The sequence below is a fragment of the Lithohypha guttulata genome (genome assembly GCF_036872675.1).
Source record: "Lithohypha guttulata strain CCFEE 5908 chromosome Unknown scaffold_6, whole genome shotgun sequence".
NCBI lineage: Eukaryota > Fungi > Ascomycota > Eurotiomycetes > Chaetothyriales > Trichomeriaceae > Lithohypha > Lithohypha guttulata.
In genome coordinates, this window is record NW_027042755.1 from 833,089 (window position 1) to 856,730 (window position 23,642).

Genomic DNA, 23,642 nt, shown 5'->3' on the forward strand with positions numbered 1-23,642 from the left:
ATCAGGATTTCTTGCACTTTTCGCGTACTTCGTGAAGACTCAGCTAAACTTCCGTGAACGCGATTATGCTTTACTTTAAGCCGCGAGTACTCTGCTTATCGTGACGGGTCTTTAGCGGGAGGCCGTGTAATGACGTGCGTTGCTTACGTGTTAGGAACAGAGCGGTTGTTACTTATAGGAGCAATGTATCCTACCTTGCCGGACCCCTATAACTCAGTCATATGCCCTTGCTGCTGTTTCCTGTACAACAGACAATAAATCGTGTCAGCAAATTGACCATGACATCAGGAAGCCAGGACCAGAACGAACGTCCTTATTATGCTGCTTTATACGAGCACGACCTCACAGACATTCCTGAGCCTATCTCGAAGATACTTGAGGCCTATTCTGGAATACCTCATGGCGAACAAAAAGAACATATACTGAAGCTTCGTAACCGCGCTTACGAAGCCCATCCGTATCCATGTCTAGGTCGATTCCGCTTCCTTGAGCTAGATCTTTCAACACATCCGCTTTACAACGAATATGTACTTCCGCGACTAAAGGAAGGCAATGGCCAGTCCGGCCCTATATTCCTCGATTTAGGCACATGCCTTGGGCAGGACCTTCGGAAATTGATCTATGATGGCGTAAATCCGCAGCAGCTCTATGGGGCTGATCTCGTGCCTGCTTTTATCGATGCTGGCTACGAATTGTTCAAAGACAAGGGCAAATTTCCACCGGACCATTTTGTCTGTCCTGCTGATGTATTCGATATGTCGTCTGGGAACAAGCTCAGCACAATGGATGGAAAGGCTGATATCGTGCAAGCAGCAGCCGTGTTCCATCTCTTCGACATGGAGCAGCAACTCGCTGTTGCAAGACGGTGTATGAGGCTGCTGAAGAAGATGCCCGAGACACGATGCCTAGTCCTTGGAGGACAGGCTGGCAATGTCAATGCGAAAGAGAGGGTACGAGCATATGGAGCGAAACAATATTGGCATAACGAGGAAAGCTGGCGCAAGCTATGGGAGGAAATTTGTAGTGAAGAAGAGTTCAGAGACGTGGTTAAGAGAGTAGTGGTACAGGCCGAGCTTCGGGAGAGGACAATGGGTACGAGTTCAGAACGAAATGTCGAGGAGGGTTTCCGGTGGATGAACTGGCAAGTTTGGGTCGACTTCTGAGTACAGATACACATACTCAAGCAGGATTTCTCTCAACAACCACTTTCTCTGTCCATAGCTCAAGTGCTTGAACCATAGTATGTTTTTGATATCTTCTGTTAGACTTGAAGGAGTAAGCAGGGTCGGCAAACTTGCATGCGTAGCTACTGCCCTCGCGAGTCATAGACAGCTTATCTGCGATAAGCATGATTCGAAAAGAAACATTTTCTGATCGTGCTTGGTCCCTGGTCTCGTGTATTCAAATGTTCTGCAGCTCTTCTGAGCGATTGTTCAAAATTTCAAGTTCGATATAGTCCTTCCTCTCTACGGTGTCTCCAAGATGCCTCCCTACAAAAAGCGAAAGCTTAGCCACAATAGCTCGTCATCAGAAGAATCCGACCACGAAGAAGTCGCCGTTCGGGAGGACGGAGACGATGTTGGTGACCAACCATCTACCACCGAGAAAGAGGCTGAATCAAAAACATTTCAAGAGCTTGGTCTGATAGATCAACTTTGCGAAGCATGCGAGCAATTAGGATACAAGAAGCCCACACCCATCCAGGCACAATCAATACCACTTGCGCTACAAGGACGAGACATAATAGGTCTTGCGGAGACTGGTAGTGGCAAGACAGCTGCTTTTGTGCTGCCGATATTGCAAGCGCTCATGGAGAAGCAGCAGGTACTGCATTCTCTGATCCTCGCACCCACAAGAGAATTAGCCTACCAAATTGGCGAGAATATCTCTGCACTAGGAGCATTTATTGGTGTGAAAAAGGCAGTATTGGTAGGAGGTGTCGACATGATGCCACAGGCAATAGCTCTAGGAAAGAAGCCACACATAATAGTCGCGACACCAGGACGATTACTAGACCATCTCGAGAACACAAAAGGCTTCTCCCTGCGACAGCTGAAATTCCTGGTAATGGACGAGGCAGACAGGATGTTGGACTTGGATTTCGGCGCAATACTGGAGAAAATCCTAAAGAATGTACCAAAAGAAGGAAGAAGAACATTCTTGTTCTCCGCGACAATGTCAAGCAAGATCGAGTCCCTACAACGAGCCGGACTCTCGAACCCTGTACGAGTCTCGGTGTCCAGAGATAAACATCAGACGGTCGAAAAACTGAAACAGTCATTCTACCTCATCCCTCACAAACACAAGGATATTTGGCTCGTACACGTCCTGAACAAATTCGCAGGCCAAACAGGAATTATATTCACAAGGACAGTCAACGAGGCACAAAGACTTTTTATCATGCTCAAAGCACTGGGGTTTTCATCCGTGCCAATTCACGGACAGTTATCGCAGAACGCTCGCCTAGAAGCACTTAATAAGTTCCGAGCCAAGTCCAAGAACTTACTCGTTGCAACAGACGTCGCTGCTCGAGGTCTGGATATTCCTTCCATGGATCTCGTTATCAACTACGATCTCCCTGACAGCAGTAAGACATATGTCCATCGTGTCGGACGAACAGCTCGTGCAGGAAAGAGCGGTGTCGCGATTTCCATGGTCACTCAGTATGATGCTGAGCTGTGGTTGAGGATTGAGCATGCTCTTGGAAAGAAGATCGAGAATCATGACTATGATGCTGAAAAGGGAGAAGCTATGGTGTTTGCGAACAGTGTCAGTGAAGCTCAGAAGACCGCAACTTTGGAGATGAAGGATTTGCATGAGAATAGAGGCAAGAAAGGGGCGACTTTGAGGAATACCAGGGGTAAAAAGACTGTGGTTAAGAGGAGACGTGACGAGATGGACGCAGATGTGGGCTGATGTTTGAGCATTCGTGCGCCGTCAGCAATACTTTGTTCTTGTCCATCTTTTCTTCCATGTCTTACCGCCCTGAGCTTTCAATTGTGCACACCATTCTACGTTAACTGGTGTAGGCCAAGTTAGTCACCCTGTTATCGTATTCAGAGGCTTTTCTCTTAAAATCCAGGAGACATTCGAGTCAGCTTGTAGGTCATATCGTTTAGTTGTGACTTCTAACCAGTATACTTTTCGTTGGCGTCGCCTTGTCTTGGCAACGTTCTGCCGTCATCAGGTCGGATGGAGAATGAAGAAACGATTGCAACATGTGCACAGTTGCCGAAACTCTGATCTTTCGCAATCGTGCGAACCTCCGAAATTTCGTCTTGCACATGTACACAGATGGATCCAGTGTCAGGTTGTCTCTGCTGCTCGTTCGTAACAGAAACACGCATGTACAGCATTTCCCAGAGGTGACAACATGATATTCCGTGTTGTAGTACTGCTGTCAATACTGACTGCTCTTTTTCCTCTCGAAGTGCAGGCTGCCAGCCCTTGGCTGGACCAAACCTGGAATGCATTTCAGAAAAGAGGTGGTGGCTCAGCTCCCCGCCTTCCCTATGGCACCATACCCTTGAACTCGTCGCAAATTCCACAGATACTCAGCACCAGAACGGACTGGAATAAAGATACTCGCTCGATCGAGACTATACGCAACAAGCTTGCTGTGTCTGCTTTCGCTATTGATGGCAAGCAGTTTTCCGCGCTGGACCATGTCTTCACCTCAAGTGCTGTTGCAAACTACTCTGAGCCTCTTGGTATCTTGTCTGGACTTGACAACATCACTAGCACTCTAGAACAGTCGCTTAATGGTGTGAGCACTCAGCATCTGATAGGAAACCAGTTCACGTTGTTTGTGGATGAGCGCAATGCCTTCAGTGTGACGTACTTCCAGGTCACTTACTTGGGAGGAAGTGATAAGCGAAATGACACCATGTTTGCTGTCGGACAATATCAGGATAGTTGGTTCAGGAAGGACTCAAAGACTCAGGATTGGCTGATAGTCTATCGTAATGTGGTGTGAACGGTAAGTCGCCATGCGGTGGACCCAACCACTCATTTCGTGGCTAAGCACTGACTTGCGACAAAGCCCTGCAGTTAAGAGCATGTCGGTTGTCCCTCGGTGAAGAAGGACTCAGTCACAGACGAGGTCTCGTCAATCTTGACGCACTTTGGGTGTGCTGGTCGGCGAAATTATGACATTTCGTAGAACAGCGGCTCCTGCTTGATATCATAAACATTCTTGCTTCCGTCTGGTGCAGGATCTTTTACATGCAATATCCACTCGTCTAGATCACATTCCCCGACAAAGTCAATGAAGCGCCATGCCAAAACCCAGTGCAACACAAATCGGAATCCTCTTGTGGGTCCCAGCTTTTGTATCTCGAACACAGCCCTTGCCATGCCACCAGAGAAACGCTGATCAAGTGCATCCTTCATTGCATTCCGCCAGTCTCGGTGTCTTATGAGCCGCCTCATTGCATGATCGAAGTTTGTTTGATCAGCGCCAACATGGTCCCAACCGAGATCAAATTCGAATGACTTGAGAGCCGGGAAGGTGACATTGAGATTCCGAATGAAATGTGGATCGGTGCCAGCATAGTAAATTTGCTGGACCAGCCTTGTACTGCGAAGAGGAGGATGCGTCGTATCCGGTGTGAGAGTCACTTCGTACAAAGGAAAGCAACTCTCTATATCCTTGGCAGGACTCCCATCATCGTATATAGTATGTCGCTGGAAGCAGAACCGGACGAGGCCGTAGAAAATGGGAAGCGCTTCTATGTGTAGCTGCTGACAAGTAAGGAGGATGTTCAGGGGTGAGGTCGGCGGTATCGTAGTTCCTGCTTTTGTGTTTTCATGGTGGAAGGCGTCAGTGCACACGGTTCGGCCGATAAATAGCTGCTGATATATCTGTAGACGGATTTCGATGGGAAGAGCGAGAAGTGTCGATTCTTGTGAACTCATGCTTTGTACACCATGTAAGATATTGGTTTCGCGCAATTTCATGCAGCAACCAGTCTCTCGTCTGATGATCGACGGACGATATAGTGTTCCTCGAGCGATGGAGAGGATCTGGATAATGAGAGGATATCACGTTGAATTTATAGAGCACTTAGACTCGTCAGGAATTGATGGTCGGTCAGCAGAGTGCTCTTATCGAGATTACTAGAACACTTTCTACGCGGTGGACCCTGGCTCTCGAATCTTGATAGCTATACAAGAATATTGTTGGATGTTGAGTTCTGGTCAGGTACACAATCGCGCATCGCTCAGTCCCGGCCGAGAAGTCAGGCAACCACGTCCTCAATTTTAACACGATCGTTCCTTCCTCGTTCTCCTTTATCTACTCGTGCCATCTACATCACTTGGCGCTGTATATTGTTCTTCATACCTGCCGTTCGATATGCAACTTCTTGATCTTCCAACCGAACTGCTTGGCTTGATAGTCCAGCAGTACTACGATCCGTGGACTATCTATCTCAGCGAGCTCACAGTCAATCAAGACTCAAGCTGGCATTTTTGTTTCAAAGGTAATCCAGCCATAACTCTGTTTACGACATGCAAACAATTATCGTACCTGGCAATGGAGGCGGAATCAAGAGCTTTCGGCGGCACCGTTAATATCGAAGAGAATGTATCCGCAATGGGTACAACTCTTGTAGCATTCAAGGAATCTGTTAGCACTGGAAGATACTCTTGGCTTCAGACTAGACTTCGGACACTCAGATACTCGAATCCGACCATGAACCCTGCACGTTGGCGTTTCCATCCTAGGACTCCACCCGCGAGTAACCCTGGAAGCTGGCTGGACGTATACTTTCCAAAGCTGGAGCGCATCATCCTCGATTGTCGTTATCAATCCCTTTTTGCGGTGCATAACGTTCGGAACCTGCAAGCCTTTCTCACAGGTGCTGATGGACGGCTTGAAAAGCAGATCGACTATAGGCAGGCCTTTTTCTTGAGCGATGAAAGGTTTCTCTTGTGGAACATAAGAAGAGGCATTACTGTCACTGTAATCAGAGAGATGGGTGTTCGGGAGATGGATGACCGATGCCAGGCTGTTGTATGTCATCAAATTTGCACCAATGTGATTGTTCATGCTAAATACTGCACACAGGTTGTAGCTATCGACTATGTGCGTGACGAGAACTACCAATTGGTTCTCGATTGGGAGAGTTTGAAGTCAAAGACAGCTGAGATCAGAGGCTGGCCGCACAATATTCGACCGACTCTAGCTAGCCTGGAGATTTGATACCACCGTACCCATCGACTCTACTATCTCTCCTACCTCCGGTGTTGGGACACGCATGTCACTCAACACGTCTCCAGAGCTATTCAGCTTGCCAGGCGATCAACTGTGTCGTCGACAGTGGCACCACGAATCCTCAATGTATTCAGCCATTGCCTTTGCTTGAGCCAAACTTGGACGAAGAGGTGCATGGGCCATAACTAGCGATTTTTCTCCTGTACAAGGTATGCCGTGAGATTTGGTGAGCTCAGGCTTCTTCAAGCCTCAAGTCGAGCGTTAGGGGGTCTGGAAGGCTGGACTCCATCGCCGCCACGAGGTCGACCGAGATACCTCCACCATAGGGGGATACGTCCTGCGAAAATATTCCACTTTCTCAGATGCCGTTGCCTCTCAACCTTTCTCGCCGTTCACCAGGGATCGTAACGGTGAAGAGTCGGGAACAATTGTGACTGGATGAGCACCCATGCGCGAGCACCTACCTGACTCTGGAATACTCGTTCTGCTCGAATTCGAATGTGGTGTTAGAAGTCTGGATTCTGGCTGTAGCAGTGATGATTTATGAGGTTTCACGCGTTTGTCATTCTTCTTCGGGCCGTGTACAGCAGCTTGGAATCTTTGTGGAAAACTCCAGCATCTCTGCAGGCACCTCCGTATCCTACCGCACCAACTCGTCCGATGTGAGCATTCCTGCTCTTCCCTGGCTTGACTCAGAGCATATCGCAGGTTCGCATTCGAAGTTTCGAGAGCCCTCACATATTCCCTGACTTCAACAATCTCCTGAGCAGCTTCGACAAGTTCAGCCTCCACAATACCATAATTTTGCCGCCAAACTTTGACATCTTTCAGCACAGTATCCTGTGCCTTGGCCTGATTTTTGCAGACTGCTTCTAGCTCTTTGATCCTGGTGGTCAACCTCTGACGGTCATGTAACGATTCTTCGAGGCGATGGCTATACCAGATCATCTGTGCTTGTATGTCGACGGACGAGGCAGATTCCGCGCTAAATTTATCTGATTTGGTGTCTAATACCACTGAGCGACGTTCATCTTTTGCCCTTTGATCCCGAGCCGCCTCTTGAGCGGTAAACTTTGAGCTTGAAAGAGTCTGTGGTGATTCTGGTATCGTTTCGAGCTGGTCGACCTTTGTCCGTGGCCACGTATGGCGTTTGTTTGAGCCTGTTCGTCTCAACACTACCGACATGCTAAACGGTCAAAAGTAGGATATTGTGATGTAGAGCCTGCTACGTAGTCTTCAGTCAAAGACTCCTGTTTCCAACCAGGGAGAAAATAATGCAACTGAGAGCTAGGATTGAGTCTTCGACAGTTAGTCTGGGAGCACGCACAAGAAATACACGAGACAGACTACGAGGCCATCAAGGTTGATCACAATGCCTACGGTAAGTTTACACGACATCTGCGTCGGTACTGCTCACGAGTCAGGATCGATTGGGCTTGCTGTGAAGAGACCAAAACACGAGCATAACTCTCTTTGAGGAGTGAACGTCGCCGAGCTCTCGCGTTCTCTCAGGGTATGCCTAGTCATCAACAGCTTATCACATTGCTGGCATTCGACTTGAAACACGTACCCGAAGTTGAAGTGCGTGCTGTGCCATAAGGCAATCTCCACAATTGAGTCGGAGGAGACACTGGTTATCTGAAACGGCAATGCACTAAATCCCATGCCTGGACGCTAGTTTGGTAGACGCGTCGATGTGGATATGGCATCGCGGTCTATGCGACTGGCAGAATGCTCGAGCTGCACTCACCTATCATTCTTCCGACCACCCACGCTTTGTGAAGTTCTGCTCCATTGTCGAGACGTGGTGAAACTACTTCCAATGACCTGCTAGTCCACGATCGAACAAGGTCTTGTCTCTGGCTCCTGTACGACGTGTTCGTTTGAAGCTAGCAGTCAACAAACAAACACGCGTCGCAGGCAGCAAGGCAAGAATATTTGCGGAATGACGACAACTATTCCGCGCACGGAGATGATCGCAAGAAATGCAGACTGGACAAAATCTTTGGACTCAGGCGGAACTTGCTTGTGATCAGTCTTTCACACTCTTTTCCTTGTTACGTGCTTCGCATTCGCTCGGCTGGAGGAACTTGAACAGCTACACCATCGGTGAATCCTCAAGGACGAGCTGACCACAGTGGAGTGCAACCACTGTTATAACTAAATATTCACTATAGTGTGGTGTGCAGTCGTTCATGTGACTGTTATATTGCCCTTCTCTCCAACACTACCTTGTATTGGACCTTGAGTGCGAAGGATTGAGATTATTCAATCATTCCGGACATCTGGTAGTCACTAACTGTTAGTAACCTGACTTCGAAGAAGAGGACAATTCTCGAGCCAGTTTCTCATCTTTCGACTCAGCAAGATGTCTATCCAAAAAGTGACCCTAATCGGTGCCAATGGACGACTCGGACCGTCCATACTCGACGCACTTCTCAACACCTCCGACTTTGAGGCCTCGGTCTTGACACGAGCTTCATCAAAGTCAACATACCCATCTAATGTCAAGGTGCTCAAGACTGAGGACGATCTACCCTTTGACCAATTGGTAGAAGCACTTCGGGGCCAAGACGCGCTGGTGATTGCGTTTGCTGGCACTCAGAAGGACAATTCTATCAAGTTGGCCAATGCGGCGTTTGAGGCAGGTCTGAAACACATCATCCCTGCTGACTTTGGCAGCTGCGACTCTAGCGATCCGCAATCTCTAGATCTTGTTCCACTCTACATCAACAAGAAAGACGTTCGAGATCACCTTATCGAGTTGACCAAGAAGACAAGACAGGATGGTACGACTATAGCATGGACTAGTCTAATCACTGGCCACTTCTTTGACTATGGTCTGAAAAGTGGGCTGCTTAGCATTAATCTTGACAAGAAATCCTCTACAATCTTTGATAACGGCACATATCCTTTTGGAGCTACGAACCTTAGAGACATCGGGTTTTGTACAGCGCGTATCCTTCAAAATGCTAATCATCCGAGACTGAAGAACCAGATTGTCTACGTGCAAAGTTTACAAACGACACAAAACGATCTAGTTGCTGTGGTCGAGGATGTGGTTGGAGCTAAATTCCAGATTGAGAAAGTCAAGGCCGATGACTTTATCTCTGAGCACAAAGCCAAGCTCAAGCAGAATCCCGACGATCATGAGGCAACCGAGGACCTTGTAACTGTTGGAGGTATCATCAATACGAATTGGGATACAAAAGGAGATGCATATGTCAACGATCTGCTCGGTCTACAACTGAAGGAACACAGGAAGTTGGTAGAAGAAGCGTTAAGGTAGATCAAGTGCTGTCTGAGTAGGACCTTTTTTATCTTGTATTGCTTTCTGTTGTAGCTATGTATGGCTTATACAGGTTTGCAGCATTTGTTATTGTTGTCTTCTGCAACACCAACTAATCCTCGTCATGGTAAGCACACGGGCAAATCGATACATGCCGAGTGAGCTGCAAAAAATGTCGGACTGCTCGGCCATGATCGCCGACAGGTAATCATCCTCGGCTCGAATGTGAGGCTTTTCAGAGCTCCCAAACCATTGCGCGACTTCGTTATCAAGTTTCCTGTCAAGATGTTAACTTCAGAATCACAGCAGCCTTCTGTACCTTTACACGAGTTGCTGTAGTCCATGTTCGTTGGTAGAAATGTTGTACAACTACCTCGGACTGCCGTTGTCATTCGCCCAGCCAAATGCAAAATACATAGATCGGTCACGTAGACCACCGCAAGTGCTATGGAGGCCAATAAATCCTGAACTTACACCAATGTCCAGGTACAGGCAGCATATCAACGAGAAGTTTGGTCAGATGCTCAAAACATCGCACGACCTGCATAGATGGACAGTGGAAAATCCGCATGACTTTTGGATCGATCTTTACGACTATACAGAGATTATCCCACCATTACCGGCAGATATAAAATATGCTTACAACCCCAAAGCAAGGTTCAGGGACGTTCCAGTGTGGTTTGAGGGACACGAGATGAACTTCGCAGAGAATCTTTTGCTGCCTAACGTTCGACGAAATCCGCACAGCATTGCGCTGACTGGCTTGAGAGAAGGAGAACTGGACGATCCGGAGCACATTACTTGGGCTCAGCTGGCTGAAATGGTTCGTCTGACCAGAATTGCAATGCTACACCATGGTATTCGAGAGAACGACGTGATCGCGGCGCTGATGAGCAATTCAATATGGATCATTGTCTTGTTTCTGGCATCAGCATCAATTGGAGCCATCTTCACCTCTATAGCACCAGATATGGGACTATCAGGATGCTTGTCGAGACTGGCACAGGTCACTCCCAAGCTTTTCTTTGCAGATACTGACTATAGTACACGTGGCAAAAGGCTCAGCCTTTTAGAGAAGGTTAGAGACATTCTAAATGGCTTGCCGAGCAATCAAGCACAGCCTACCGTGTTCTTCGTGCCTACCACCAAGCGACCACACACGAAGCATACAATCAACCCTCCCATACCAATCACCCTAGGCGCTTCTTTAGACGCTTTTCTTGAGCCGGCTCTTGACGATGGTACTCCCCTTACTTTCACACGGTTACCTACCTCACACCCACTGGTCATCGTATACTCATCAGGCACGACAGGACCACCGAAATGCATAGTGTCTCCGCATATCTCATTGTTAAATTACCGCAAAATTGCTCACCTTCACAACTCGCTATCACCTGAAAGCATCGTGTTTCAATACAGCTCCACCTCTTGGATTCTCTGGAATGTTATGCTCGGACACTTGACAGTCGGTGCCCGCCTGATTACTTGGGATGGTAACCCTTTACATCCTAATGCTGGAACACCACTGGAAATTATCGAAAAATACAAGGCCACTTACTGGGGGACATCTCCACGTTACTTGCTTGAACTAGAACAGCAAGTGACTTCTCAGACACTCCGACGCATGTACGATCTCAGCAGCCTGAAGATGGTGACCACAACCGGTGCTCCGCTGCTACCATCACAGATGCTTTACTTTTACTCTCCGCTCTTTCCTTCTCTCAGACCTCTCACGTCGGTACATTTATCGTCGATAGCAGGTGGTACGGATATCGCATCAAGCTGGTGTGCATCAGATCCGGCTGGTCCTGTACACCTTAATGAAATGCAGATGTGGGCGTTGGGACACGATTGTGCTATCCTCAATTCCGAACCGACCAGGAAGTCAGCAAAACCTTTATGGGACCCGACAACTAAACTACACAAACCAATGCAACAACTCGAGTATTCCGAAGCTCGTGATGCTCCCGGAGAGCTAGTGTGTAGAAAGCCACTACCCAGTGCACCCAGTCAATTCTGGGGCGATGATGAACAGAAGAGTGCATACATGGACGCATACTACAACAGTTTTCCATCTGTGATAGACCCAGCGAGTGGTGAGGTCAAGGAATATCACGACATATGGGCACAGCACGACCTGACTACCTGCAATCCGATTACCCATGGACTACAGATTCTAGGACGAAGCGACACCACACTAAATCCCAGTGGCATCCGCTTTGGCAGCTCGGAAATATACCATATCATCGAGGCCCCTCCGTTCAATTCTATGATAAGTGACAGTCTTTGTGTTGGACGACGTCGCAAGCATGACAACGATGAAGTCGTTTTTCTGTTCATTATTCCTGCAAAGGGCGTCAAATTCAGCAACGATTTAGTTGCAAGAATTAAGGATGCGATACGAACGAATCTGAGTTCGCGACATGTACCCAAGTTTGTCTTCGAGGCCAAGGAGTTCCCATACACTATCAATGGTAAGAAAGTCGAAAATGTGGTGAAGAAGATCATCAGTGGCGTCGACGTAACTCCAAGCAGCACCATTACAAATCCGGCATGTTTGGAAGAGTTTAGGAAATATAGAGATGTAGAAAGAGAGTCGCCTATGCGAACAAGCAAGCTATGACTGTATATAAATATTGCTGCGCAGGCGAGGAAATCATGGATACTATTCATTGAATTCATGGTTGGTTGTATCGATTTAGGCAGCCAGAGTATGCAAAATGAAGACTTGAGAGCCCGAGTTTAAGCTTAGAAGGCTTGTTTTGTGACGCCTGAACCTGTGGACCTGCCCCTGAAAACGCTCCAACTTCTTCTCTCTTCGTCGCGCAATCTTTTCATCGTGAGTATCCCTGGATCACGACAGGCAATCTACTTCAGTCTCGCTTTAACAACTCGCACTCTTGATAAGACTATACGATGGCCAAATTTTGTGACTATCTCCTTCAGCTGCTTGCAAAAGAAAGGTCGCCATCATGCAGATTACACCCTGTATTGGAGTAACCCGAATGCTCGGCTTTCTGTCCACCAGAGTCCAGTAGCCGATTTTTGCCATTCTTGGACGTCCTCTCTGATACTATGTTCAAGTACAAACTACAGCACTATCCCCACGAAAATTCGAAAGGAAGTGCTGTGTTTTCCATATATGGTTCCTAGATATTGCCAAAATTGTGTCGCCCAGCATAAAGAAATAGTCAGATTATATCAGAGCTGGACAGCGACCACCTGAACCGCGACTGCAAGACTGCTAGACCCATTCAATTGCAAGAGAAAACACCTTAGCTACACCAAAAAGAATTGTGCCAAGTTCTGCAACGATGGCGTCTCAACCACCGGCTGTGCTAATGGTTGGCACCGGCGAATATACGACAGGATATGTTGCCAGTACCGGTGCAGCAAGCACTTCTGACAAGAAGATTGGCGTGGTCGGCCTCACCATGTTTGACCTGCGCCGTCGAGGTAAGGTTGGCGATTTGAGCATGGTCGGTGTAAGCGGCAAGAAATATCCTGCTATTCGCGAGCACTTGCAAAAGAACATTCAAAATGTCTACAACAATCTTGACGTAACATTCTCGTCCTTCCCTTCAGACGACAAGACCGATCCAGACGCATACAAGGCTGCCATAGAAGTTCTACCGAAAGGTAGCTGTGTGACAATATTCACACCTGATCCAACTCATTATCCAATCGCGCTATTCGCAATACAGCGAGGACACCATGTGCTAATCACAAAGCCAGCAACAAAACTGCTCAAGGAACATTTACATTTACTCGAAGAAGCGGAGAAACACAATGTGCTTCTTTACGTTGAACACCACAAGCGATATGATCCAGCATACACAGACGCAAAGTTCAGGTCGAAGCATCTGGGCGACTTCAATTACTGGTACAGCTATATGTCACAACCAAAATCTCAACTAAAGACATTCGCTTCTTGGGCTGGAAAGGAGTCTGATATCTCATACTACCTCAATTCTCACCACATAGACATCTGCGAATGGATGGTACGTGAGCATGGATGGGTACCGAGGCTGGTACGAGCAAGTGGCAGTACTGGCATATCGGAGTCGCTCGGTTGCCAGGCCGGTACTGAAGATACCATTACTTTAATGGTAGATTGGGAGAACGAAAAACCAGAGCACAAAGGCAAGCGTGCAACTGGCGTCTATACTGCTTCATGGACAGCCCCACAGAACGCGGGCGTGCACTCACAGCAGCACTTCCACTACATCGCTTCAAATGGTGAAATCAGCGTCAATCAGGCTAAGCGCGGTTACGATGTGGTCGCCGATAACTATCCCGAAGAGACTGCAGAGGCAAACACAGGCGTAAAATGGTACAACCCATTCTACATGAGATACGCACCAGACGAAGAAGGCAATTTCGCTGGTCAGGCAGGATACGGCTATATCAGCTTTGAAAAGTTCGTGGACTATGCCAAGAAAATCAATGATGGTTCCATAACATTGGAAGAGATCGACAGGCGAGGTTTACCGACTGGCAGGAATACTGTGCTCACGACTGCAATCCTAGAAGCTGGTAGGAAGAGTCTAGACGAAGGTGGAAGAAGCATTGAGATTGTTGTGAAGGGAGATACTGTTGAGCTGAAGTGATGAACGACATCCCTCCTGAGCACCCCTCCCCAACGTTCTAAAGGATGCCTGTGAAATGAAATATAGGGAGTCCCAAATGTGACAATGAGCCGAGCATATCTGAGCCAGAGAATCTGACCGGCAAACAAATTGTCCACATCCTACCATAACCCGTCCCTGTTAGCAGAACCACGCAGCTCTGACCCAGCAGAATTCAAGCTCATTATCTTCAATAGCGAGACAAGGAGGAACGAAAGAGGCGCGAGCCACGACAGGCTGGTCAAAGCTGTTGAACGTGAGCCAGGCATTCAGGCAACTACTGTTCGTGTCACTTACTAGTGTGTTTCAGCTTGTTTTAGCGTATTCAGAAAGCTACAAAAGCTTCTCTCTATTTCACAATCGTTAATAGACAATCAACTATTATTTGCTTTCTTCCACTTCTTCAAAAGCATGGAGTTGGTGCTTACGTAGTCCAACGATGAAACCGGCAGTATTGCATGCAAAGTGAGCGTACTCAATAGATCGGATCCACGTCCTGCAAGAAATCATCCAACTCAAGGCTCCTGGTCTTTGAAGCCTGCTGAGTCCTCAAATCCGCTACCATTTGTGTTGCTCTTCGACCCTAGGCTTCGCGGCTGGCACGTGGGAAAAATGGCTATTCAGCGTCTCATCAAATCACACACAATTCTTCCGCCAGACGAACAAGGCACGGTCACAAACATTGCACGATCTCACAGAGGAAACGAAGATTAAAGCCCATGATGTTGTCTTCGTTAGCTCCTATCTGATATACGTAGCAATAACAATAATATGGTGTAGAAAATTCTCCGTCCCAGAAAAGTTCCAATCAAGCGAATTCCCCTGAACACCTTCGCTGAGAAAAAGTCAGATCCAGCCATCCTCTGTTGTAGAAAGGTCCTTGTTGTGTTGTCGATAGGTAGGTATGAGTGCAGACGTACCCGTCATAAGTCTAGCTGCTGCTCGCATGCCGTATGATGAAGATATTGTCGAGAGCTTGTTGACGATACCAAACAGAAGTCTCAAGAGGTTTTGGCAATCCAGGGCTCCCATTCCCAGCGCTCTTCGCCTCGTGGAAGTGCTTGCTCTCCAGTCTTCTCAACATTTTGCACCTCATATTTACCACCACTCATGTACGCTCCATTGGCTTTCCAGATCGTATGTAACTCCTTTTGAAACTTCTTACAGTTCTTCAGAAGCTGTGCGTTGCCTGGCTCTTTTTCACAGGGTTTACAGGATTTACCAGGTCCGGAGGAGTGCAGGCAGAATGGACATTGACGTTCTCTCTCGACGGGAGTTTCGATGTCGCCTCTTAGCGTGTTGTGTGGGTTTGGACACGGCTTTGTGTAATCGGGCTCCGTACAGACTCTCGCCTGCATGACGATGTATTGTTGGCACATGTAGCACGATACCGTCCAGAATTTATTGTAACACATGGTGAGGAGTGAAGGGTGTGAACTTCAAGTGATTCCTGGTCGTCGAATATGTACTCGATAATGTATGATGGCCTTGTATGGGTATGATGTAGGCGTGTAGTCTATTCCTTTAGGTAGGCGGTCTATTGTTCGTGTTCGGGACTTCTTTGGTATGCTACTCCTCCTCCCAGGGAGGGCAGCAGCATTATATACCTCGAGACCTGCTCGTCTGTTCACCGTTACTCACCGACACGAGAGTCAACTCGTTGTTAGTCGCTGTGACCATTAAAGTTGCGACGAGCTCCTTGTCCAAAACATGAGTCAAGTCAAGTCAATTCTGCCACGCTCGGCCTCAAGCACTCAAAGCAAAGAGCAGCTCGTTTGAGTTTGAAACCATGACTTGAGAAACGGCAACGAGCTTTTGAAGGGATTAACGATTCAGAGGTAAACCTCGAGAAGATTTAGTCAGAAAGAAGAAGCGACATTGATGAGTAGAATGCTTCTGTTTGTATACAGGCCTGTCTCATCGTCAACTCGGAACCGAAATTACACGTACATACATTTAGTAATCCAACAACATATTCCATACAAATCACACGCTGAGCCATCATGCAAGTCATTGCAACATGTTAATCTAGTCATAACTTCATCCAACGACACATAATTTCGGTGCAACGAATAGCTCTCGCTGCTAAGCTTCTTGGCCTTCCTAGAAGCTCATAAACTTGTTCGTCTTTGAGTGTTGGTATAGTTCGTGATGTTGTGGTGATGCGATATCGGTACCTGATATTGATGCGAGACTCGATAACTCAATACGTGGCATTCATATTGGATACAACTCCATCTGACCAGTACCAGGATGGTAAACTGAACGCCACTATCCGTTCGTCGCCATCCCGGCACTTCGCTGGCTGGAAAAGCTGCTAATTGGGGCAAACCCTCTAGCCAAATCGATACCGCCATCGTCGTCATCATCTTCTTCGACTTTGTGGCTGTTTCTCTGTAGAGTAGGTGCGGAAAAAGCGGGTATTGTTCTGTTACCATTACTTTCCGAAAGACCCAGCCCGTTGACTCTAGCTGGATCTTGTCCAGTGGGCATTGTTTGGTCTTCATCTTCCTTGCTAGACGATTGACCGAATGTGCCACTTCGACCTCTGCCAGCCTTTGAAGGACTATTTCCACCAAGGACGTCCATGGGTGGTGGACTTGAGCTCATTATTTCCCTGTCCTCAATTCCATTTCTACGTAACGTACCCTTGACAGGGCTCATGTCAGGTGGAAGCGCGGAGCCAGGTGGACCTGGAGTAGCACCACCGAGAAAGCCTTTCCAGAAAAGACCGGGCCCTGCCGGAGACGATTCTGGCATGAACTTGCTAGGTGCGACCAGTGTCGAAGGAGGTGCTAGGCGAGGATTTTGTCGTAGTGGTGCTGGAGTGAGCATAGCGTGCTGTGGCTGAAACGGAGTGTCTAGGTAAGAGGAGGAAAGTGTAGGATTGCCAGGTGAGTGGTGTGGCAGATTTGACGATGTTGGGAGAGTATAGAAGGGTCCATTCTGTCGAGCACTCGGGTGACGCAGGAGGGGTGATTCCTCGAGCCCGTTTTCTGGTAAGGCGTTAGATGTGTTGGCACGACTTCTCACAGGTGTTGAGGTCTGTAGCGGAGGTTGTGATGAGTGCGAGGGCATGCCGGCCATCTGTTGCGGTCCTCCAATAGGAGGAAATGGGGGAAAGGACATGTTAAGCTTTGGTGCTTCACCTCGCGCCGAGAACGAAGATACCATGGAGGTATCATATCCAAGGTTCTGTCCATTGGGACCTCTAAAATTTGGATTGACATCTTTTCCTGACACAGGTGATGACGGATTACTAGACGCGCCACCCTTTCGTTGCATCTTCTTCAGATACTCCTGTCGGTACTCTAATGCAATCTGCCATTTCATGCCTTTTCCAGGCTCGTCTGTTCTTCGCGGTACCTTCTGAAAGGCCTTGTTGAGGGACAGATTGTGCCTGATACTGTTTTGCCAACCACTATTGGAATGTCGGTAGAAGGCGTATCTGTCTGCAATATAGCTATAGATATTGGCCAAGGTCAATTTCTCCTCTTCGTTCGAGAAAATAGCCTGGGCTATCATATGAGCATAGCTGAAGGGAGGTTTGAGATCTTTAGCAGAGTCTCGGCTGTAATCAATTTCCTGGGTGCTCTCCATCATCATGCCTCTACCATAGATTGGAGACATGATAGACCGGCTATCGAAGACAGAGCGTTGATTGCGACCATCTGTGGGTGGAGGTGTAGCAGCACGTCTGAAGTCAGGAGGCGCAGGAGCCAATGAAGGGTACTCTGAGAGGTCAGTCGTGCTCGTCTCAATCTTAGGTCTCTCTGGTTCGGTGTCTCTATCAGACTCTGCAGGTATTTGTTCCCCCGTAGCAAGACTCTTGGCACGGTCGATGAAGTACTGATCGATCTGCACCCTTTCGTTGGGCATGACGAACATCATCTGGGTACTCGCAATTTCGAGAATTGCTCCAGAATGAAGCTGAGTTTTCAGTCCACGCTTTAACAGACGATTATCCACCCTGACGCCGTTTCGTCCGTTGACCCGTACAAACCAACCACCACCCTCAGAACTCTCGCCGTCATAGAATATCGAAGCGTGATGTCTTGATACGATCTTGCTAGGACCGAGGTCAATGTGTACAGGAAACTGCTCTTTCAAATCTTGTACAGGACTCGATATACCCAACTGAGGAGGAGGAATCTGCCGGTCGTCTGGTGGACGACCAATGTTAACAGTCTGTTCATGCACATAATATGTCCAATCTTTTCCTGCAATCTTTGCAAATGCTGAGATTTTCTCAGTCCCTGTCAGTTCGTTGTCGTGCTGCTTAGCCACTGCTACAGGGTCCTTTGAAACAGCCAAATAGGATATCACCGAATCGATGAGGTCGCTGGAGGATAATGTCTCGTCATCGTCAGACTCGTTGTCCGCTTCGTGCGCAGGCCTTTCGGAACTAGGCGAACGATCTTTTCGTGATTGTCGAGGCGTGTTGATTCTGCGTTTCTTGACTGATGGGCGAGTTGAAGGAGACGAGGTCAATAAGTCGGCATTGAAGGTGCCCTCGTTGGCTGCCTCAGCAGTTTTTCGACGTGTGGTCGTCTTGCGCTTGGAAGGTGCCATGCTCGAGCGCCTCAGGCAAGTGTGTGGAGCAAATTCGGTGTTTCGATCTTTTCCTCCACTGCTAGCTACGCGAATTTCTCACCTGTTCACGAGAAAACCATCGATATGCTAATTACTGTTTGTCGCGCCGTGCATATTGGGGCAAACACGACTATTACTTTCGGCGAACGACTCGGGTGCCTTCGTTGTTTGAGATTCGTGATCTACCCGGAGAGAGCGTTTCGCAACAGAGAAGATGCGACTGCGTTTGGAAATGAAGGTCCTGGTTAACAATGAAGAGATTGAAAATGTGCGAATAGAAAACGCAGATATGTCGAGGCAGACAACCGGATCCTCGAAATGCTCGCGTAATTAGTGCGAAACGCGCTTTTAGGTCTACGACTCACCCACCGAAGCTTATCTTCGATGCACTGTAGATTGTTCGGCGTGGCGCACAACTGAGCAAGATTCAATTACTGTAGATTACGAGGGCTCGAGTGTATTTCCTATCTATCATGAAGACTGCACATCGATCCATACAGAGAACGTTCATAGCATGAGGCTTCCTACTCTTGCCGTGTTACAAAGCCATTCCGGATGGCTGTTTACTTTGGCGATCGCACTTGCCGAGTTTGTAAACACTGACGTCGACTGCCTGGCGAGGATCGCGTTTGCTTTCTCCAACTCCGCTTGTGTGATCCACCAATAATTCTCCACAGCTCCTTCCTTTGAAAGACTCTTTGCGGCTGTCCAAACGGCGCGGCTCACGCCTCTTGGGAAATCCTCTTGCACGTGCTGTAGCCCTTACTGATTGTCTTGTTGCATGCCAGCACCTGCTTTCAAGTTCCACTGCGGTGAAGACGTTGTTGTGTTGGAATTCTGTTCGAGACATATTTCTCGATCTTGCAAGACCAGATTCGACGCATCATGTGCAGAGATACGACGTTCCTAGAGTCATCGTATTGACCCAAAACCCGTATTGCTATTTCCCAGCGACTCAAATATGATAGACGCGTAATGCGACTATATGGGAAGTAACGAAAGCTGTGGCTTTTCATGTTGTAATAAGGTCAACGACTCTGGCTTGCTCGCTGATGCACGTGAGGATGCAGCGAGACCGACCCGCCTCGAGGACAGACGAGCCTTGGTAGAGTTGAGAAATTGGCGAATTCGATAGCTTGCTCAGTCAGCCATGTCTTCGTCCTCATATGCCTCACGTCCATCTTCTGAATTGTCGTATACCTCATCGTCAAGCATGTCCTCAACCTCATCTGTGTCGAGACTCTCGTCATCTGATGCCTGAGCGCCCCCATTACCTGCAGTATTCGCTTTAGTTTGCTCCTTGGATTTCTTCTTTCGCTCGACATTCTCTTTCTGCTGCTGGCGCCTCTCTTCTCTCAGCTTGCGCTTCTCGTCCCACCTCTCATCAAGTTCTTGCGCTTCGGTCTTGGATTTGGTAACGAATTCATTCCACATGACCCGCCCATCACAAAGACCTTCTTCGACCTTAACAAGTCGTAGCTTCATCCTTGGTCCTATTTCGACCAGTTTGATAGCTCGTTTCTCAACGTTGGATTGGGATTTCGCGACTTGCTCCTTCTTGTCACCTGTCCGCAGCTTCTCCATCTCTTTCCTGCTCAGGACTTTACGAGTACTGGTCTGAACGACTTCAACCTCATTGTCCGTATCCAGTTCCGTCTCACTGGCAGATGTGTACCCTCCATCTTCCGGGTTGAGCATATAATCTGCAGCGTCTTCTAGCTGACCGAGGTTGGGTAGTGCACCACCCTTCTTCTCCCTTCGTCGCTGCTCCTGCGAGTCGAGTCTTTTTATCCTCTTCGTCGTTCCTGTCCTGCGCTGCGTAATGGCATAATGTCTCAAGTTAATCACAAAGGTTCCATCCTCTTGCTTCTCTCTTTTTAGCAGCAGTATCCTCTTGATCTTCTCGAGCTTTGTAGTACTGGGCGTGATCACGGGGAACATCGAGTTGAACATCGTCTGTGTGAGCGACTCGAGTTGTTTTTCTTTTGGTTTGCCAGCAAGTTGTTCCTCTGTGGATGCCATACCATGTTGAACTAGCAAAGGTGGAGTTGCGAAGGCTTCCACCCATCCTGCTCTTGATCGCTTTTGTACGTGCTGAATGTCTTTCGCCAGTACATAATCGTCGACTCTGAACTGCAACGTCGGTCCTCTGGGATGTAGTGCGAACCTGAGGTGAACGTTTCCATTCTGCGATCGTGAAAAGAGGAAGAAATGTGTAACGCCTAACGGTCCGGCCATAGCTGTGTAGTCTCTCAAACGGTTGGATTTGCGCTCTTTCAGTCTAGCAGCTGTATGTGGTTGGACCACTTCTCGAAAATCTGCTGCTAGCTGACTGACACTACTACCAATGTCGCCTGCGCCCATGCGGATAACCATGCTTTGCGGTATAGCCAATCGGTTCGAAGTTCCCGCCTTCCCAGGCACGACGCCGTCAGCCCCCTTTGGCTGCGATCTCTTCTTTTTACGTGCCTTCGCCATTGTCGAGACTAGTAAACATGAGTCAAGGTCGGCTTCACTCACGACGATATCTCAAGCCTGAACTTTTTTATTTCAGCGCTGCCGAAGTTCAAGCGATAGATTCTGATAAGATAAGATCGAGTAAGAATAGCTGATATCTCGACGCTTTTGACAACTTGTACCGGCAATATCAATCATACAGTGCGCTTCAGCTGGAATAAATGCTTCTTCCCTCAACTCTTGTCCTTTCCTCCATCGATCATGTTGAATGCTGCAACTGTTCGTGATACAACGACGTTCGACAGGAAACTCACGAGCAGAGTCCGAACCATCGACTCCCTCCTAGAGGACTACTTGCCCCGCTCAAATGGCCTTCTCATTCTGCAGCTCTACGTTGCTGGAAGTTCGAGGACCATGAGCCTCGGGTGATAGAATGCCTGAAGTTCAATCTACCGAAATTGTGGGGTTAGGAGTTTAACGACCTACACCGAGTATCTTAGTATCGGTTGTGCCTATACTAGGAAGCAAGTAAGTCAAAACCTTCTTTCTCTTCAGCGGACCGTGTCGTGTAAAGCACTTTGCAATACTCGTAGCCCTCGAAGCCCTTCTATCTGCGGGGACTTCTCACGAAGCAGTGATCCATCCCCCAATAGCAAACGTCCATATCTTGTCAGGATTGCAGCACTGCCGGCCTTCATTTCACCCTGAATACGAATCACTTTTCAACCATCATGTCGTTGACTACCTCAACTACTGAGTTGCTTGGCATTAAGCACCCTGTTATGCTTGCAGGCATGGGTAAGGTCGCCGGCGCCCCTTTGGCTGCGGCAGTATCGAATGCTGGTGGTCTTGGCGTCATAGGTGGAATTGGATACTCTGTCGACCAACTCAGGGAGATGCTCTCAGAGCTCAAATCACTTCTGCGAGATCCATCGCTACCATTTGGAGTTGACCTGCTCTTTCCACAAGTTGGTGGCTCGGCGCGAAAGACCAACTACGATTACACGAAAGGAGAAGCCGAGCAACTAATCGACGTAGTCATCGAGAGTGGGGCAAAGTTGTTCGTCTCAGCTGTAGGCATTCCACCTAAGCACATTGTGGACAAGCTCCACAAGCACGGCATACTATACATGAACATGATTGGACACCCGAAGCACGTCCACAAGGCGTGTCAGAATGGTGCAGATTTGATAGGTGCTCAAGGTGGTGAGGGAGGAGGTCACACTGGAGAGATACCCACCAGTATCTTGATTCCAGCATGTGCAGATGTTTGCAGGCAATACAAATCACCATTGACTGGAAGGCCAGTACAGCTGGTAGCTGCGGGTGGACTTGCGGATGGGCGTGGTCTGGCCGCCTCTCTCATGTTCGGCGCATCAGCAGTCTGGATTGGAACCAGGTTCGTAACCGCTAATGAGTCGGGAGCCTCCAAAGCCGCCAAAGAGGCTATAATCAAAGGTGGATTCGATGCGACCATCAAGTCAACAATTTGGACTGGAAGACCACTGCGTGCCATCAGAACACCCTACATCGAGAATTGGGAGAAGAACAGGCAGGAAGAGCTGCAAGCGCTTCAAGTAAAGGGTATCCTAGCGTACGAACATGAAATGGACAAGCTAGCAAAAGAGGGAAAAGTGACAGACGAGATTGAGGATCAATCAGCATGTCATCCAACTGGTATGGTAGCTGCGCTTATCAACAAGCCCAACCAGTCGGCTGAAGAGATTGTCAAAGAGATTGTTGCTGAGGCGTATCAATTGTTGAGCAATGCTCAGCAATTCGTGAAGCAGACAGCCAAGCTGTAAATACTTGTCGATTTTCTTGCAATATCACAGTTCGAGGCCAAGCTTTTTGCATCAATTCAAAGACTTAGGTCAGACATTGCGCATATAGCCTGTCCTTATTTGCGTTTCTGCAAGCAGTATAGAAAAGTAACCCGTACATATTACAGATATTGCCGCAGACCATAAGTTGTAGCAGAAGCACGAAGCTCACTGAACTTAGCTTTCGGGTGCTCCCGTAGCCTCGACCTCCGCGTTCTCTGAAACACCAGCTTCCCCTGGAGCTCTCGTCTTGCATCGTCCTTCCTATGCACCGACATCTGAGAGCTTGCAATCAGCTTGCATCAACTATTGTGTGCCCATCACAACACACCAGCAAAATAGACTGCACCGATTTTGTTTTGGTCAACCTTGATACCACTTCTTTCAAGATTGAGTCATGTTTGGGAGCAGGAAGATTGAGTCATGCAGCAAACAAGATGTACTGTGCAGATGATGTTATACAGCACTTGCATTAGATCTATCAGACGAGGCTGGACTTTCTTTGTTTGAATTTGCGCTTGTTGAAAGCTCGACAGCGTAATTAGCACTTTTGCCGTCTCTGTGTAACCACAACAGTGCCCACGTCGCAAGCTGATCCACGTTATCGTTACCGTCGCGGCTCTGAACTTCCGCCC

General features: G+C 48.1%; 7 protein-coding genes across 7 annotated transcripts; 4 read left to right on the plus strand and 3 right to left on the minus strand.

The window, feature by feature from the left end:
- Positions 1-278: 278 nt before the first annotated feature.
- On the plus strand, positions 279-2,916 carry RRP3 (ribosomal RNA processing protein; the record flags this gene model as incomplete). The annotated part of the gene is made up of 2 exons (XM_064902056.1): positions 279-1,092; positions 1,457-2,916. The coding sequence occupies 2 exons, from the start codon at positions 279-281 to the stop codon at positions 2,914-2,916; spliced, it is 2,274 nt and encodes a 757-aa protein (XP_064751735.1).
- A 3,676-nt stretch (positions 2,917-6,592) lies between these two features.
- On the minus strand, positions 6,593-7,402 carry LTR64_007739 (uncharacterized protein; the record flags this gene model as incomplete). Its single annotated transcript, XM_064902057.1, has 1 exon — positions 6,593-7,402. The coding sequence occupies one exon, from the start codon at positions 7,400-7,402 to the stop codon at positions 6,593-6,595; it is 810 nt and encodes a 269-aa protein (XP_064751736.1).
- Positions 7,403-8,585: 1,183 nt separating this feature from the next.
- LTR64_007740 (uncharacterized protein) lies at positions 8,586-12,129 on the plus strand (the record flags this gene model as incomplete). The annotated part of the gene is made up of 2 exons (XM_064902058.1): positions 8,586-9,502; positions 9,999-12,129. 2 exons carry the CDS (start codon positions 8,586-8,588, stop codon positions 12,127-12,129), a joined length of 3,048 nt encoding a protein of 1,015 aa, XP_064751737.1.
- Positions 12,130-12,820: 691 nt separating this feature from the next.
- Positions 12,821-14,116, plus strand: LTR64_007741 (uncharacterized protein; the record flags this gene model as incomplete). The annotated part of the gene is made up of 2 exons (XM_064902059.1): positions 12,821-13,145; positions 13,242-14,116. 2 exons carry the CDS (start codon positions 12,821-12,823, stop codon positions 14,114-14,116), a joined length of 1,200 nt encoding a protein of 399 aa, XP_064751738.1.
- Positions 14,117-16,405: 2,289 nt separating this feature from the next.
- FKH2 (transcription factor) lies at positions 16,406-18,841 on the minus strand (the record flags this gene model as incomplete). Its single annotated transcript, XM_064902060.1, has 2 exons — positions 16,406-18,771; positions 18,823-18,841. 2 exons carry the CDS (start codon positions 18,839-18,841, stop codon positions 16,406-16,408), a joined length of 2,385 nt encoding a protein of 794 aa, XP_064751739.1.
- A 1,026-nt stretch (positions 18,842-19,867) lies between these two features.
- SSF1 (rRNA-binding ribosome biosynthesis protein) lies at positions 19,868-21,205 on the minus strand (the record flags this gene model as incomplete). The annotated part of the gene is made up of 1 exon (XM_064902061.1): positions 19,868-21,205. The coding sequence occupies one exon, from the start codon at positions 21,203-21,205 to the stop codon at positions 19,868-19,870; it is 1,338 nt and encodes a 445-aa protein (XP_064751740.1).
- Positions 21,206-21,915: 710 nt separating this feature from the next.
- On the plus strand, positions 21,916-22,989 carry LTR64_007744 (uncharacterized protein; the record flags this gene model as incomplete). Its single annotated transcript, XM_064902062.1, has 1 exon — positions 21,916-22,989. One exon carries the CDS (start codon positions 21,916-21,918, stop codon positions 22,987-22,989), a length of 1,074 nt encoding a protein of 357 aa, XP_064751741.1.
- Positions 22,990-23,642: the final 653 nt, after the last annotated feature.